Here is a 16,984-nt window from a genome sequence, read left to right as displayed (position 1 = left end):
CTGACTTGCTAGCTAAGCTCGCCAGTTCAGGCAAGGGGGGTAGGCAGAGGACGGTGATTCAAGAAACTCTGAAGACGCCGAGAGCATTTGTGGCAGATCACCTGGTTCTTCAGATAAGCAAGTCGACGGAGAGAGCAGCGAGAAGTCATAAGTCCCTAACGCAAGAAACTTTGAGATCGCCGAGAATTAGAGCATGTCGAGGAGAGAAGGTTGAACGTGACGCAGGTCTGCGCTATCCATGAACCAGACATCTGGATAACACAATACAAGCGATGCATGGCAGATGGCCTTCTCCCACTGGATCCGACAGAGGCTAGAAAGGTAAAGAAAAATTCTAGCAAGTACACATTGATTGATGGCGAATCTGTACAGGTTTGGGTTCACTCACCCACTCCTGGAATGCGTACATGGCGAGAAGTGCACGAGAATCATGGCAGAGCTCCACGAAGGTATATGCGGAAGCCACGTCGGGGTCGAGCTCTGGCCGCGAGGACTCTCCGTGCAAGGTATTACTGGCCATCGATATGAGAGCAGACTGCAAGAAGTATGCCCAATGTTGCAAACAATGCCAACAGCACGCCGATTGGCACAAGGCGCCTCCCGAGGAGTTGAAGTCGATCTACAGCCCTTGGCCGTTTCATACTTGGGGAATCGACATCCTGGACCATTCCTGCTGGTGATCAGGCAGAATGAAGTACTTGGTGGTGGCGATTGAGTATTTCACCAAGTGGATCGAAGCAGAGCCAGTGGCCCAGATCACCGCACACAAGATCAAAGGTTTCGTGTGGAAGAATATTGTGTGCCGGTTTTGGAGTGCCCAAGCGCCTGGTGTCAGACAATGGGACTCCGTTTGCAAGCCACTTGTTGAAGAAGCTGTGCGAAGGGGTGGGAATTCAACAAGTGTTGCATCCGTCGAGCACCCTCAACGAATGGCCAGGTGGAGTCAGCTAATCGAGTGTTGCTGAGAGGTTTGAAGAGAAGACTAGAGAAAGCCAAAGGAAGCTGGGCTGAGGAGTACCCCCGTATAGTCTGGGCGTACCACACCACCGAGCAGTCAGGAACCCATGAGACCCCGTTCAGCTTGGTCTATGGTTGATGCAATGATTCCAGTAGAAATCCAGGAGAGCTCGCCGAGATTCCAGAACTTTGTAGAGGAAGACTCGAATAAAGAGAGAAGGCTGAACCTGGATCTACTGGATGAGGTCAGGGAAGAGGCGAGATTGAAGGCTGAAGCGGTGAAGAGAAGGATTGAACGAAATACAACTCGAAGTGATGCCAGACAGTTTAGAGAAGGCGACCTGGTGATGAGGAAGCCCACCAGTACGAGATGGAGAATAAGCTGTCGCCCAAGTGGACCGAGCGCTCCGGGAACGGCGCCTACCGCTTAGAGACATTGGAAGGAGGGGCGATTCCTGGCACTTGGAACGCCACACACCTGAAGTTGTATTACAGTTAAGAAGCCTTGTAAGTAAAGACAAACACGAAGTTATATTACAATGTCTCTGTTAAAACAGTTTGAAGGGGGCACTCTTTTTTCCCTAAGGAGGGTTTTTAATTAGGCCACCCAATAAAGAGAAGTTTTCGAAGTACAAGTTGTTTTAGATTGCGTGCCTGTTGTTTTCAGAAAGTTTTGAAGAAAGACCTTGTCACTTGTATGTGGCTTAAGGCAAGTTACTGATATATTGCATGCTTTCTAAAGAGTTTTAAGTCCTCATCGTCTTTCGGCCGATCGGAGGCACCAGTTAAAAGTTTTAAGTCCTCATCGTCTTTCGGCGATCGGAGGCACCAGTTAAAAGTTAAAGTCCTCATCGTCTTTCGGCGATCGGAGGCACCAGCTAAAAGACCTCAACGCCCTCGCGCGTCCTGAGGCGATTAAAGACCTCCTCGCCGTCGAGCGAGTGCAGGCGAGGAAGAGCGAAAGTCCTCAGTGTTTCTGGGGCGAGGAGATGTAACCCCTGGGGCAATGTAGAGGCAAGTAAAAGACCTTCTCGCCTATGAGCGAGTTCAGGCAAGTAAAAGACCTTCTCGCCTATGAGCGAGTTCAGGCAAGATAAAATCCTTCTCGTCTCGAACGAGTTCAGGTATGGTGTTAAGGGTGGACGAAGTTTGGAAGTGGCTAAGGTAGGTTCGAAGAGAACGCCTAGCCACCCGGTCTTTTATTCTGAAGTTCAGGAGGTAGAGAAGGATCCGAAAGGCGCCTCTACCCCCAGATAAAAGAACAATGGCCAAGGCATGAAGCCAGAAAGAAGCTGATATCGCCAAGAGTCTTTGGCGACTAGGAAAAGTCCAAACAGTGGCGAGAAAGCTAAAGACCCGTTTTGATGAAGCAGATCGGGTGAAGAAATGTTTTAAGCCAGGGGTTGAGTTAAGGTTCGTTGCTTGAAGAGTGATTTTACGCTAAGGTTAATTGCCTTAAGATTACGAGTTGTTAAAGTGATTATTATTCGAAGTTGAAATGGTTCGAAACAGTTAAGTACAAGATCGTGCCTACGAAATTGCTAAGTTATTTCTTTGAAGTAAATTGCGCAAGGGAAGTTAAAGCAGCCAAGGAAGTCACAAGAGGAAATGCAAAGGCAATTTCATTAAGTAAATATCAGTTCGGGGTACGTAAATAGAAAAAGAAGAAAGTTCATTACAATTGCATACAAAGAAAAAGCATAAAGGTGGTGGATGAGGGGAAATTGATTAGTCTTCGACGGGAACCACCTTCCCATCCACCACCTCATTGTTTAAGGACACCATGCTGAGATCCAGATCGGGGAACAAGCATGCGAACTGTTCCCGTGCAGCCGCGAATCCAGCAGCCAGAATTTGGGCAGAACTCATATTAAGCTCTTCAATCTGTTTCTGGAGTCCTTCAGTTTGTTCCTTCAGCCCCTTATTCTGCTGCTCCAGCTCTTCGACCTGCTTCTTAAGTTTTTCGTTGTTTTCTTGAGTCTGGAGAAGGTCTTCAGCAACCTTCTTGGATTCTGCTTGCACTTGGCCCAATTCAGCAGTGATCTTCCCCTTCTCTTTGTTGGCCTCGGCAAGCTCAGCCATGGCGTCATCCCTCGCCTTCTCCACCTTACCAAGGAAGATCTCCGATCAGCGGACCTCTGCTCCAGTTTCTTCACCTTGGCGGCGTCAGTTTTTATCAAGGCTTCTAGTCCGCCACCTTAACGCGATAAGGCACAATCTTGCTTTCCAGCTCAATCTTCTCTTGAGCAAGAAGCTGCACCTTGTGGCAAAGATCGGTGGCCTCCTTGCGCGCCAACCGGAGCTCGGTGCTCATCGCATCTTCTACTCGGGAGTGTTCAATCTCCGCGAGCGTCAAATTGAAGGACAACTTCTCCACCTCAACCCTCATGGTGCTGTTCTCAGTTCTAAGGTTGAAGAGGTCGTCCTGGAGCTTCCTGGTGGAGCTCTCCACAGCTCTAGTTATGATGGCGGGGATGTCTTCTGCTATCGTCTTCAGCTTGGCAGATAAAGGCTCCCACATCCTCGTGACCTCAAGAGGGAGTTTGCTGCTTGTAGAGGCGCTGGGTGGGCCTGTTGGTTTTCGTCGCCACCTTCTTTAGTTGGTTCTTCAGTAGGCGCTTCTGGGCGTGGTGGCGACGTCGGGGATTCGTAATCAGAATTGGAGAGGCATGGGCAACCTCATCCCCGAGTGGAGCAACGCCTGCGGCTGAGGCATTTGAAGGAGGACCCCCTCCAACTATTGCACAAGGTGTGGAGGCGCTCGGGGGTCCTCCATGAAGTTTGGCTCGGGGCCTCAACCGCAGGTGCGCGGATGCCAATGGAATGGCTTGACTGGTGAAGCAGGAGCTGATGGAGGTGGCAATGATGGAGGAGGGGCAGGCGTGGATAGCGGTGTTGATGCTGGAAGAGGGGGTGGTGCAGATGGTGAAGAAGGTGCCACCCTCTTCCTCTTCGTGACAAGGCCATCTTCAGTGGCCTCGTCGTCTTCCTCCTCCTCCTCATTGACTACCTGGGGAGTTTTCCTCTTGGGTCTTTTGAGGACAAGTTTCTTGCGTTGAGCGGCGGGTTGGACATCGGAAGGAGCTGGGCCCTTGGGTGGCGATCGGCCCTGTGCAGCGGCGATCTCCACCACCGAATTTGGCACTGTTTTGGAACCCGTTGCCAACCCGTGGATTCGGGCGAGCGCCCTTAATTCAGCAAGCTTGCCCTGACCCAACATGTTATCTGCATAAAGCAAAAATGCATGAGTTAGTTCAGAGAGAAGATAAATGCATAAGGCAGTATGCAACAACAAAGCAGATAGAGAATGCAGAAAAATAAAACCAAAGTCTTGCGCACAACGCACAAGATGCCCAGAAACAGTTAACAGAAGTAAGTGTTAAAACAAGAGCTTAAGCGTTCTAACCTATTCGAATTTCGAGTTGGTCCTCGAAGAACTCGAAACAGATAAGTGTGGTGGTGAGGAAGGTGATGTTGGCGTCTGCCACACTCTTCCAGAAAAAAACAGAGATCTCTGTCCAAAGCGCCCATGCTATCAGGACTTCTGGGTCTCCTGAAGCAGCTTTTGGACTCTTTGTTCCCCTTGTTTACCCAATACAAGGGGAAACTGTCGAGCAGCGACGCGTCTTTCTCGTTGGAGCGTATCTGAACAAATTTGCCCTTCCAGTCTTTATAGGATTGCTGGAAGATGGAGAGGATTGATCTCCCAGCAATCCCATTCAAGCTTACCCACAGGCGGTCTCCTGGGTGCTTGGCTTCAAAGAGAAATAAAAATACATCTACAGATGCTGGCAACCCCAGATGGTCGCACATCACTTGGAACGCTCGCACGAACGCCCAGCTGTTGGGATGAAGCTGGGCGGCGGCGATGTTGAGTTCAGTGAGAAGCTCCCTCTCAAAGCGGGTGAAGGGAAACCTGAGTTTCACCTTCTTGAAGAGGGTTGTGTAGACGAAACAGAAGGCTCCATCGGTGTTTGCCTTGTCGTCAGCACAAACTGGCAGGCCAGGGGGGCAAGGTAGCACTGTCATCTTCTCGTCGTGCTCCTTGTGGAATGATTGGTGAGGCTCATCCCCCTTCGTCAATCGCAGAACCGCCCCAGCAGTGTTCACAGAAGATGTTTCCCCCAACAGGGTTGAGTTGGCCCAGGGGTATAGTTTTTTGAAGTCTGGTGGGGGGACGGAGGCTCCTCCGGTGACAGGCGGAGTAGCCTGAGCCAGGTTGGGGAGGGAAGGTGCAGGCCTCTCAGCCTGAGAAGACGAAGCGCCACGTACTCGCGGTGGGTCGTGTGCTTGTGAAGAGGGGTTTCGTGATGAAGGAGGAGGATTTGGGGTGATCTTTGAGCGAGTCATTGTTGCAGCTGCAAAGGAAGAAGAAAAGGAAAAATGATCAGGGGTCACAGAGGCTGACTCGATCATGGAAGAAAGGTGAAAAACGAACGAACGTAGGTTCGTTGTGACGTTGACAGAGCCCTAAGTTACGAAGAAGGAGAAATCGCAAAAACAACCCACAACGTATGCACCAGACAGTTACAGAATGATGCGAATCGGTTAAAATGCAGGAAAAACCAGCAGAAGAAGGAAAGGAGGTACCTTTTGATGATCAGGAAGACGATGAAGGATGCTGGTGATTCAGAATATTGGAGAACGCTGAGAGCTTTTTTGCAGAAGGAAGTTAGAGCGTTTGCGAATACGAAGAAAAGTGATGGAACAGTGGAGTGAAAATGGGTTTAAGGGTTTTTCGAAATGGGTTTGGGAAGCGCAAACGGTAACTGAAGGTAACCGTTGATGAAGCCACGTGTCGAGCGATGGGTGAGGGGTTTGGTGGAGTGTCAGAGAAGCAGAAAGTACAACCGCTTGGAATTCTGCGTCAGTGCCACGTAGGTCGGTGTTGACGTGACTCTTTCAGTCTTTACGCTAGACAAGTCTTCGCTTAAGACTGGGGGGCTTGTGTACCGTCCTGGTAGTCGGAAGTGATGACGTGGCACCAAGCTACAGTGCAGGCGTGTTGACAAGGCGCCAGGTTGGCAGAAGAGGAGGAAGTCGGGGGGCTCGTGAAGTCGCCAGTTATTAAGTTGGCGTGTTCCGATCTCCGGCATACCAGGCGATCGCCCAGTAGAAGGTGAAGTCGCCAGATGTAAACTCAGGCGACCAAGCGATTGGAGATCGCCAGAGCAAGCACATCGCCGGATATGAAGGTGGTGCAGATTATGAAGGCGGCCGGCGAGACCACAGGGAAGGTGTACGAGAGCACCCTAACTCGCCTATTCCAGTAAAGATCACGCTCCCAAGTTAGCTATGCACTGGGCAGTATCATGCATAAATAACTTAGCCAAAAAGGGAGTCAGAAGCAGCGCCCAAGTCAAGGAGGCTCCAGATGATGGCACGTGTACGACTGGATGCGAGCCACGTGTCCAGGTCTGTAACTGCCAGGAGAGAGAAAGTGACCAGGTATATAAGAGTTCTCAACGAACTTTCTGAGGTACGCACGTTCAGAATATACTCTTTACGCTTGCGTGTTCTAGAGCTTACTGTGAGAGAGAACATTGCACGGTTCCTTGAGATTTCTTGAGTGTTCTTGCTCTTAGTATTTGGTGGTTCGGTCACTGACTTGGGCGTTGGAGTGCGATCGGCCACAGCGGCGCCGCTCTGTTCTTTTGCAGGTTCTTGAGGTGGATCTTGAAGAAGGACGGAGGTTTGAAGCGGTGCACACGTCGATCCTTTGACGAGGCAGATTCCAACGTTCTGGTCAACAGGCAGGATCATCAACCAATTGCTTTTCTGGTGTTTTACTGTTTTAAGCTTTGTTTCTTGGCTAACTGAATTCCTAATCTGGTTTCTTGTAAAGAATTTCATTCTAGGTTAAACAGTTTTCGAAAACCCCCTTTAAACAATTCACCCCCCCTCCCGTTTAAAGTTATGCATTCTAACAATTACAGGTTTACAACTTACAAGTATAGAAAGAAAAACAATTACAAGACTCAAAATGGAACAGATTACACCTGGTATTTCCGAAATCACAAAGCTCAAAAGATCAGTTCTTGAACCAATACACAGCTTCTAGGCAATCTTGCAAAACTTTTAATCAAATCTCTTCTCAAAAACGTTTTCAATCTCACATTCTATGTCTTTTTGAATATAGAGAGAAACCATATTTGTAGCTCTTAAATCTAGTCGTTTTAGGCAGTTAATCATGAGCCAAAATAGTTTTAAATCAATGGAAAACAGTTTTAACATGTTTTTGAAAAGTTGTTAAGAAATGTGACAATCAACCGGTTGAAATATCGTTTTAACCGGTTGAATTGGTTTTGGCAGTTAGTCAACCAAGTCAAAAATAGTTTTGAAAACCTTCAAACAAGCTAAGTGTAAAACAACCAACTAAACTTTGAAATCAACCTGTTGTTTTTCTCTTGGCTTAGAAAAACATTTTTCTCTTTCAAAACAGATTGATTTAGCTTATGCATAGGATTAAGAATGAAATTTACACAAATTCTAAACACCCTAGAACTAAGCTTTAATCAAAGCAGCAAAGCATCAAGCTTTCTTCATAGGTTTTGGTTTCATCAAAGTTTCATGTTCTACAGGTTGCACGATGAAGAACTTAAGGGAGTCTTGCCAAGGATTTCGGTGAAGGGTTTCCCTTTGGGGAAATTTCAATAGTTTGTTGTCACCACTATGAAGCACGCACTGACGCGATGAATGACTATGGTGTGGTTCGGGATTGGGTTATGAGTTTAGTGTATCAGTCGAGGAGGCGGTGGTGGTTCTGGTAAAATGAAACAAGGTATCCATTGATTGGGTGTTAGGAGGTGCATGGTTATGGTGATAACACCTTTGTCACATATTACACCAGTTGTTTGTCTCAACCAGTGTAGTATGTCCCTTTTGGAACACAACTTTTTGAACTATTTTATTTAAATTTTGGTACATATTACACTAATTTTTACAACCCCGGTGTAATATGAAATTGATATTTTGCATCGCTGGGATTTGCAACGGTGATAGAACCGGTGTAATATATCTCCCAGAATTGAGGTAATATGTGTTTTCTGCACTAGTCTTTCTATCATTTTCAATGTTATGTTGAATATGAAATAAATTAAGTTAAAAGAAATATTATTTATTTAATTATGTTTAAAGTGTGTAATAGTACTTTATCTTTGAGTAAATCCATATAAAAATAATTGACATCCACTAGTGGAAAAAGTCCATTTACGACGCCAAATATATATATCAGGTTTAGTGTTATACGTTGTCCATCAAAATGCGGTGACATTTTTGAAATTAAAACGGGAGTAAAACGGCAGTTGTGGGAGGAATCACCATTTTGGACCAAAGAGATTGGGTGTAAGATGGCAGTTAAAGTGAAACCGTCGTATATTTTAATGGGCTTGGGTCTAACACGACAGTTTTACCGAAGAATCACCGTTTTAGACCTCTTAAATTACCTTATTTTGAAGCCCGCCACTATGCTTTTGTTCTTTTGTTTGTCTTCTTCGTGAACGTCTCTCTGGTTCTCCATCTCTGCAAACCTTTGTAAGTTCTTCCTTCGCATTCACACTCATTATGACATTCTTTCATTGCTTATTACTCTTTCTCTCATTGTTCAATGCTCATTTCATTCATTCGGTTCATTAGTCAAGGTCTTCATTGCCTTTGTTTTGCCTCTCCTTTTTATTGCCACCACTATCACCATTGCCACATTTGCGCCCTCTTTATTGTTTTATTGTCTTCGACGCCGCCCTTCACTACAGGTTGGTTTTTCTTAATTCTTTTAATATTTCTTTAGTATTATTAATTTTGTACATTTAGTATTTATTATAATTTGTATTTATTATTAACTTGTATTGTGTTAATTGTTAGGTTAGAATAAAATCATTAATTTGTTAGATTGTAATTAGAGTAATATTATTTAGTATTTATAATTAATTTAATGATTTTTTTGTTAATTAGATTATAAGTAATTTATTGATTTTCAATTGATATTCTTCATTATGTTAATTGTATGTATGATTAAGTTTATCAATTTTAATTTGCATGTATATTTGTAATTCTTTTATATGTGTTGGTATTCAGTTTGGGGGTGTTCGACCCTAACCAATTGTTTCCTGTATAAGAGACCCTTAGTTTCCCGTTTGAGATTTAATACATCTATTTTTCTACTACTCCTCCAATTGTATGGACTTTCTAAAGATAGGTTATCGAGATGAGCTATTTATAATTGTTCAACAAACATCTCAGGTTTTCTACTTCAAAGATCCTATGATAGAACATTGGTATGTCATTTTACACGAGAAAAAAAAGGCGACACTATTGATGATATTGAAAATGGTGACCCTCGTTCATTCACATCAATAATAATGAATAAAGATGACGATGTAGATGATGATGCACATGCAACCCGTGTAAACCACATTGAGGGGATCTACATATGAACATTCAACCCATTATAGTAAAAAATTTAGAAATATTTTTTATAATACAAATTTAAAATTTAATGTATTTTTTTATATGATTTTCTTTCAATGGAAACGAGTGTAAGAGACAACTAAACTACAATGTTTTTTTCTAGTGTCTTTGTTGTAAGTTATCTCCAGTTATCTTTTCTTTAGTGTGAGAGTGTTAAGCTTTGTATTCTACACTTCGTGAAATCATCTACATCTCGAACATAAGATTTGATGATATTAGTGAGTGGTCTAATTTGTGACATTCTTTGTCATCTTATGGGTAATCCGATTGCAGTAGCATAATAACTCTAACAAATCTATATTGTTTATTGAAAGTAAATTCCAATGAATTTTTATTGATAGGTTTGTGAGACTTAATGACACATGCATTTACATAGACCAGTGTTTGTATCACAATACTTATCACATGGGGTCACACAGAATGGACAATCAGATGCACTTGTACATTTTGCTAGCTTCCCTAGTAAGGGTGTCCTGCACTTACAAACTTCATCAACACAAATGGTTGAATCTTTACATAAACTTAACTTTCCCTTGCATCATCATTCTCCTTACATGTATCCTCTTCTAAAGCAAACCCTACAAAAAACACATCCCAATGTTACAATATAAATTCATGTTAGCTATAAAACTTTTAAATCACTAAAAAAACCTAAATTCAATAGAGAATTTATCAAATGCTAAAATAGAAAAGATCAAATAACATACCATTACAAGCTATCAAAGCAAAAGAAAAAATAAGCAACTTTTACTAGAGTCATCCTTTACCTTCTTTTACTTTACTACTTCTTAGACTCACTCTTCAGGATTTCCTTCTTCTCCTTCAAGATTCAAGTCATCCACGTATTTATAGTACTATATTAGTGTTAAAAGAGAAAATGAGGTTATATTTAGTGTAAAAGTGACAATTAAGAATTTTATGTATCTTTTTTAAGTAAGAAATAATGTATTAATATTTACTTTATTACATATTTGGTGAGTCAAACTTTTTATATGTAACACTCTTTTCTTATATTAAAATAATATTTCATTATTTAAATATATTTATTCTGTTTGAAATACTCATTTAATGAATGTAACATGGTTTTTATTTTAATAATAATTAAAATTGTATCATAAATATATTCATTTTATGTTCTAGAAATCAAGGTAACATGACTTCATACAAATTAATTTACTTTTTAATAATATTAATTTAGTTCTCCTTCTGGATTCAAGTGATGTACATATTTATAGTACTATATTAGTGTTAAAAATAAGGAAAAAATGTATTAATGTGTTACTTTATAGATGATTAGTAAGTAAAACCTTTTTTATATAATCAATTATCTTATATTAAGTAATATTCGATATTTCAACATATGAATTAATTAAGTTTTAATAATATCAAATTTGACAATGTCGTTTATTCCTTACCGTTTCTATCATTTTCAATGTCATTTTGAATATAAATAAATTAAGTTAAAAAGTGCTATTTTTTTACATTAAATAGAGGAATTCACTTTATTATTAATGTTATAGATAATACTGTTAATATGAATGTTAATATAGTAATATTATGGTTTAACTAGTACAAATAATGTTTTCTATAATAACATTTTAGATCGATAAATGAGAATGGTGTAAACAAAATACGGTAGCATTTTGTAATATTTGACACATATTACACTAGTTCGATGGTCCAATCGATGTAATATGTTATGTACAAAGTAAAAAAAAAAGTTAAAAAAAAAATTAATTCTGGCATGACATATTACACCGATGTAATATGCCATGCACAGAGTAAAAAAAGTTTTCATAAATTTTAATTCTACATGACATATTACACCGGTTGGATGGTGCAACCGGTGTAATATGTGAGTTAATAAAGTTTTAAAATGATTAGGATAGAAACTACCATTAGCTACATTCTTTTAATCAAACCAACGTTGTGGTTAAAGTCACAACTGTTGAACCAAGTGTGTTCAAGCTTTGAAGAATCCAAACCCTTTGAAAGATGATGAAAGGCTAGATGTGCTTGTTGTTGCTGAGCTGTCTTTCAGATAGGATCTGGGGTAGACTTTATGTATAATCCATCTTGATTGAATCCAAGATAAGCATTCTCAATCCTTTTAAAAGAAAAGTGTTTTTCAAACTAAGTGAAAAACAACCTGTTGTTTTGTCGAAACAACCGATTGTTTTATACTTATGTGTTTTAGAAAGGTTGAAAACTGTTTACAATGGTTGACTTGTTGTCAAAACCAAAACAACTGATTGATCGTGGAAACAACCGATTGTTTGTTTTGGGACCATACAGAAACTGTTTTGTGCTTTGACTGAGCATTAAGTGATTTTCTAACTGTTTATGCTCCAGTTTTTAATGCTTTGACCAATCTTTAAATGCAATTAATAGTTTGTTAAGATTATGCAACAAACAACTTTGTTTTAAATACAGAAAAACAGATTTGAGTTTTTCCTCTGATTTGAGATTTTGAAAAGTTGAGAATTGCTTAGAGATTGCATTGATCAAAAAGTGTGAGATAGGATTTTCATCTTGTATTGATTTCAGATTTGTTTTGTAACAAGTGTAATCCTTTGTATCTTTTGTAAGAAACTTTGTGTGTTTGCTGAGAAGTGTGTGTGTTCTTGAGGGGATCAGTCAGCATTCTTAGTGTTGTTGTGCTTGACCAAAGGAAGTGTGTGTCTTGAGGGGATCAAGGTCACTTCTTTGGTTGTGTTGTAAGTAATCTAGGGTTGATTGCTTAGTGGATTCCCAGTGGTTTCTGGGAAGACTGGATGTAGCTCTGGGTTTAGAGTGAACTAGTATAAATCTCTGTGTGCATTCTCTCTATCCTTAATCTCTTTAAAATCAGTTTTTATATTTGTGGACTGCCAATTGTTTTTGCGAAACAACCGATTGTTTTTGCGAAGCAACCGATTGTTTTTACGAAACAACGATTGTTTCTGCGAACAACCGATTGTTTTTCTCGTGTTGTGCTTATTTGCTTTGTGTTTTGGCAAACTGAATTCTGATTCAATTGTTTCTCGAAGTAATTTCATTCTTGGCTTAAAATTTTGCGAAAACCCTCTTTAAACCATTCATCCCCCCCCCCCTCTAGTTTAAGCCATACATACTAACAATTGGTATCAGAGCTTGATTCTTGAAACTTATTCAAGTGTGATCCTAAAACTGTTTTTTAATGGCAGATAGACTACCTTTTGGGGAAGGTGCTTCAATCAACATACCACCTCTGTTTTGTGGTTTGAACTACCAATTTTGGAAAGTCAGAATGAAATTCTTTGTGGAATCACTTGACAAAGGTATTTGGGATGCAATTGAAAATGGTCCTTTTGTCCCAAATTTGAAAAAGATGGATCTTCCATTGAAAAGCCTTGGTCTCAATGGACTGATTCTGAAAGCAAGAAGGCCAAATTTGATTGCATTGCTAAAACATAATAACCTCTGCCTTAAATTCAAATGAGTTTTTCAGGGTCTCTCAATGCAATCAGCAAAGGAGATGTGGGACACCTTGGAGGTAACTCATGAAGGTACCGATGAGGTGAAGAGAGATAGAAAGCATACTCTAATCCAAGTGTATGAGATATTCAAATGCTCAAGGGTGAAACAATTGCTAAGTGCAGAAAAAATTCACGCACATCATCATCATCTCATGAGCCTTGACAAGACCTTTGAAAAGGAAGAGCTAAACATCAAGATTTTAAATTTCTTGATAGAGCATGGCAACCTAAGGTAACTGCGATATCTGAATCTAAAGATCTAACATCATTGAGTATGGCTTCTTTGTTTGGCAAGCTTAGGGAACATGAGTTAAGATGAATCGACTCAATGTTCAAGAAAGCGAAGACAGCACGTAAGGAGTATTGCCTTAAAGCTGTCAAGCACAACGGCAAACAGAATCCAGCGATGATAGTGATGAAGAGAACCTTAGCTTGCTATCTAGAAGTTTAGCAATTCTTGAAGGGAACCGCAACAAAGACAACAACAAAGTAGGTATGGAAACAAGAAATCCAATGATTTTAATTCCAATAATTATACTTGTTTTGGTTGTGGTGAGCAAGGGACATAAAGGCGGATTGCCCAGAAAAGAAGGAAGGAGAAAAAGCCTAGCTACAAGGAAAAAAAGGGCAAGACAAAAGAGCCTACATAGCGTGGGATGAAATGAGGTATCCTCATCAAGTTCTCATCAAGTGAAGATGAAAGAGCAAACATTTGTTTGATTGCCGAGGAGATGATGAATCTGCAGCTCAAGTGAAGTAAGTTCTTTGCTTCTTTAAATGAACAAATTATAGTGAATTGCTTGAAGCTTTTCAAGAAACTCATATGAGCTAATCGATTGGTTCTTTCAAACAACCGATTGAAAGAACTTACAGTTGGCTTGAAAAGAGAGTGAAGGCACTTGAAGAAGAGCTGGAAAAATCTAAAAGGATTTTAAATCTTGAAAACATTTCAAAACTTTCTTGCAAGTGTGACACTCTCATTTGTGAAATTGTGAAAACCTTGAAAAGAAAGTGTTTTATCTTGTAATACTGTGGATAAGCTTTCTAAGAAAATCCAACTTTGAGAATGTCTTGGCATCTCAAAATTGTGTTTTTTTGGAAAGGCTGGTTTAGGTTTTAATCCACAAACAAACAAGATAAGATTTCAAAAGTTTTTCAAGAAAGCCAGTAAAACAACCGATTGTTAAGTCGAAACAACCAGTTGTTACATGCTTTTACTGCATGAAAAAGGGCCATTCGGTTAGATTCTGTAAATAAGAAAGTTTTTGTTCCAAGAGGCTTCATGAAATGGATTCCTAAAGGATGTGTGGTTTCAATGAGAAAAAGAAATCAATGGACCACATTTGTAAAGGGCCAAATTTGTTGCTTGAACTCATGTTTGTGCAGGAAATCTAAAGAATGGAGGGACTGAGTCATCTGATCAAGTTCTTGGAAGAAAAAGGTTAACATTGAAGCTGAATCAATGTTTTGTATCTCTCCAAAGGGTCTCTATGGTCAAAAGAGGCTCTTGATCAAAAGCATATGTTCATGAAGGATCATCATAAAGGATAAGACCTTCCTTATCTCTAACTTTTATTCTGTTCAAGTTCATAATCATGTTTAAATTCCTTTTTAAATGTTCATTCATCTGCTTTGAATTCTTTCTGCTCATGTTTAAAAATCAAAATCAGTTTACTGCTGCAGAAAACAACCGATTGTTTCCTCGAAACACCGATTGTTTTGTGTCTGACAGCACTTGAAAAATAGATTTAATTTCGTTTTTGAATTTTGTCTGTTGCAGATCACATTAAAGAAAGAATCCTTGGTCAATGAACCTGTGTTAAAGCTCATCACATTTCAGAAGAAGTTTCAACAAAGTCTAAAGGAATTATTCCACAATCTTGAAATTTAAGAGCTTTTGACTAGTCAAGATCACATGTGATGACCATGTGATTTTCTGCTTTTTCTGACGTTTTCTTGTGGGCTTGGTCAGTCTTTTCTCTCTGAAATCTGGTACCACTATGTCATTGATGCTTGTATTGTTTTTGCTTTAAAATTTGTTGCAGCTGATCTCTTTCACAGAACAACAATTGAGCCATCTCTTGCCATCTCTTTATCTTTTTGTGTGAGTTCTCTCTGCCCCTTTTCTGCCACTGGAATCAACTACTCCCACTTCAAAGAGAGTTAAAACTAGGGCACTGAGGTCTGGAGGGGACTAGAAGGATAGTTTTCTGGTGATAATGATTATTGAAAGGTATAGGTTTGAAACTAGTACAAAGTGATAAACAACCCCAAAGTTGTTTCCTTTGATTGGCTGAAAAGCCAAAGCTATAATGTGAGGAGGCTGCTCAAAGATCATCTCTCAGAAAGTTCTTGGAGATGAAGGTGAAATCTACCATATTTGATTAGAGTGTTCTACACAATCTCAATTTGAGGGAAACAACCTTGTCTCTCATGTAAGGGTGTAGATGGAGATCACCTATGATGTGTGGATGCAGTGGCGTCTGAAGTTTTCTGGCCTTAGAACCAACAAGGGAAACCTTGGCATAGTAGAGGATTTCAACAAAGTCCAATACTACAAAAGCTATTTGAAGAATCAAAATGTTCAAGTAAGGAATTGTTCGGTTGGAGGCTTGAGGCTTGATGAAAGGTTGCTGGCCCTTATTGTTACTTGAATTCTAACTCCAAGGGGGAGCAATCATTTTGTGCTTACAAAGGAAGACCTTGTGTATATCTACTGCATAATGAAGAAGATCAGAATCAATTGGATCCACATCATCAAGGAACACATGCAAAAAGCCATGAGGTTAAGTGACTATCACTATCCATATGCTGTTTTGTTTTCTAAATTTTTGTTGTATTTTGAAGTGAATCTGGAAGATGAGACATCTGAGTTGGTTAAGTCAACTCAAGAGATGAACAATGGATCTCTTAGCAAGATGGGATTCACCAAAATAGGTGGCAAATGGGTAAGCAAAGATGGTGACCATGGTGCCTCATCAAGTGTTGCTGCTGATCTTGATGAAGAGGAGCATGTTGCTGATATGGATTTTCAACATGAAGATCATCCTGAAACAAATCAAGATGCTGGACCCAGTGCTGGAAATCAAGAAGATGGACTGCCTTCCATGTCTTCTTTGAGAGATACATGGTCAATAGGCTTGATGGATTTGCGGAGAATCAAAGAAATCTCCATGATCTGTGTGTAAGCAACTTCCAGAGCATTGATAACAGGTTCAACAGCATGGATGCACACTTCATGACATTGGATGAACATATAGAAGCTGTTCAAAATCAGATTTTTGATCTACAATATGCCAAAGCTGACTGAAGAAGAAAAACAACCGGGTGATATCTGGGAACAACCGATTGTTTTTTATGGCTTGTATCAGTTTTTTTTTTTTTCTGCTTCTGCTCTTTAATTCTGTTTTATCAAGAACAATTATCTTTATATCTCTTCTTTTTGTCTATTTGTGAAGATAAATAGGGGAAGATTTATGTTGTGTTGTTGTTTTTAATTTCTGCAAAACAGTTTGTATGGTTGAAAGCCTTATAGGTTTTTTTGCTCAGATATTTTGCTCTGATATACTGTTTCTGTTTCTGTGCTAACCATATATCAGAAGTTCTATGCTTTGCTTAAACAGTGTCTTGCAGGAACTGCTTCAGATTCAATCAAATCAACACAAGCAATCAGGGATTTGTCTTCATCAAATAGGGGGATATTGTTGAACCAAGTGTGTTCAAGCTTTGAAGAATCCAAACCCTTTGAAGGATGATGAAAGGCTAGATGTGCTTGTTGTTGCTGAGCTGTCTTTTAGATAGGATATGGGGTAGACTTTATGTATAATCCACTCTTGATTGAATCCAAAGCATAAGCATTCTCAATCCTTTTAAAAGAAAAGTGTTTTTCAAACTAAGGGAAAAACAACCTGTTGTTTTGTCGAAACAACCGATTGTTTTATACTTAGGTGTTTTTAGAAAGATTGAAAACTGTTTTCAATGGTTGACTTGCTGTCAAAACCAAAAAACCGATTGAATCGTGGAAACAACCGATTGTTTGTTTTGGGACTGTACCGTCCCGTATC

At 40.2% G+C, this 16,984-nt stretch overlaps 1 protein-coding gene across 1 annotated transcript in view; it reads left to right on the top strand.

The window, feature by feature from the left end:
• LOC137807609 (uncharacterized) overlaps positions 1-7,614 on the top strand; it is a 22,974-nt gene extending 15,360 nt beyond the window's left edge. The window contains exon 2 of the mRNA XM_068608331.1: positions 7,539-7,614. Within this exon, the coding sequence (XP_068464432.1) occupies positions 7,539-7,614 (76 nt within the window). The remainder of the gene's footprint in view (positions 1-7,538) is intronic.
• The last annotated feature ends 9,370 nt before the right edge of the window (positions 7,615-16,984 follow it).

This window comes from Phaseolus vulgaris, chromosome 11, assembly GCF_000499845.2.
Source record: "Phaseolus vulgaris cultivar G19833 chromosome 11, P. vulgaris v2.0, whole genome shotgun sequence".
Taxonomy (NCBI): domain Eukaryota; kingdom Viridiplantae; phylum Streptophyta; class Magnoliopsida; order Fabales; family Fabaceae; genus Phaseolus; species Phaseolus vulgaris.
This window is presented reverse-complemented; position numbering and strand designations above follow the sequence as displayed.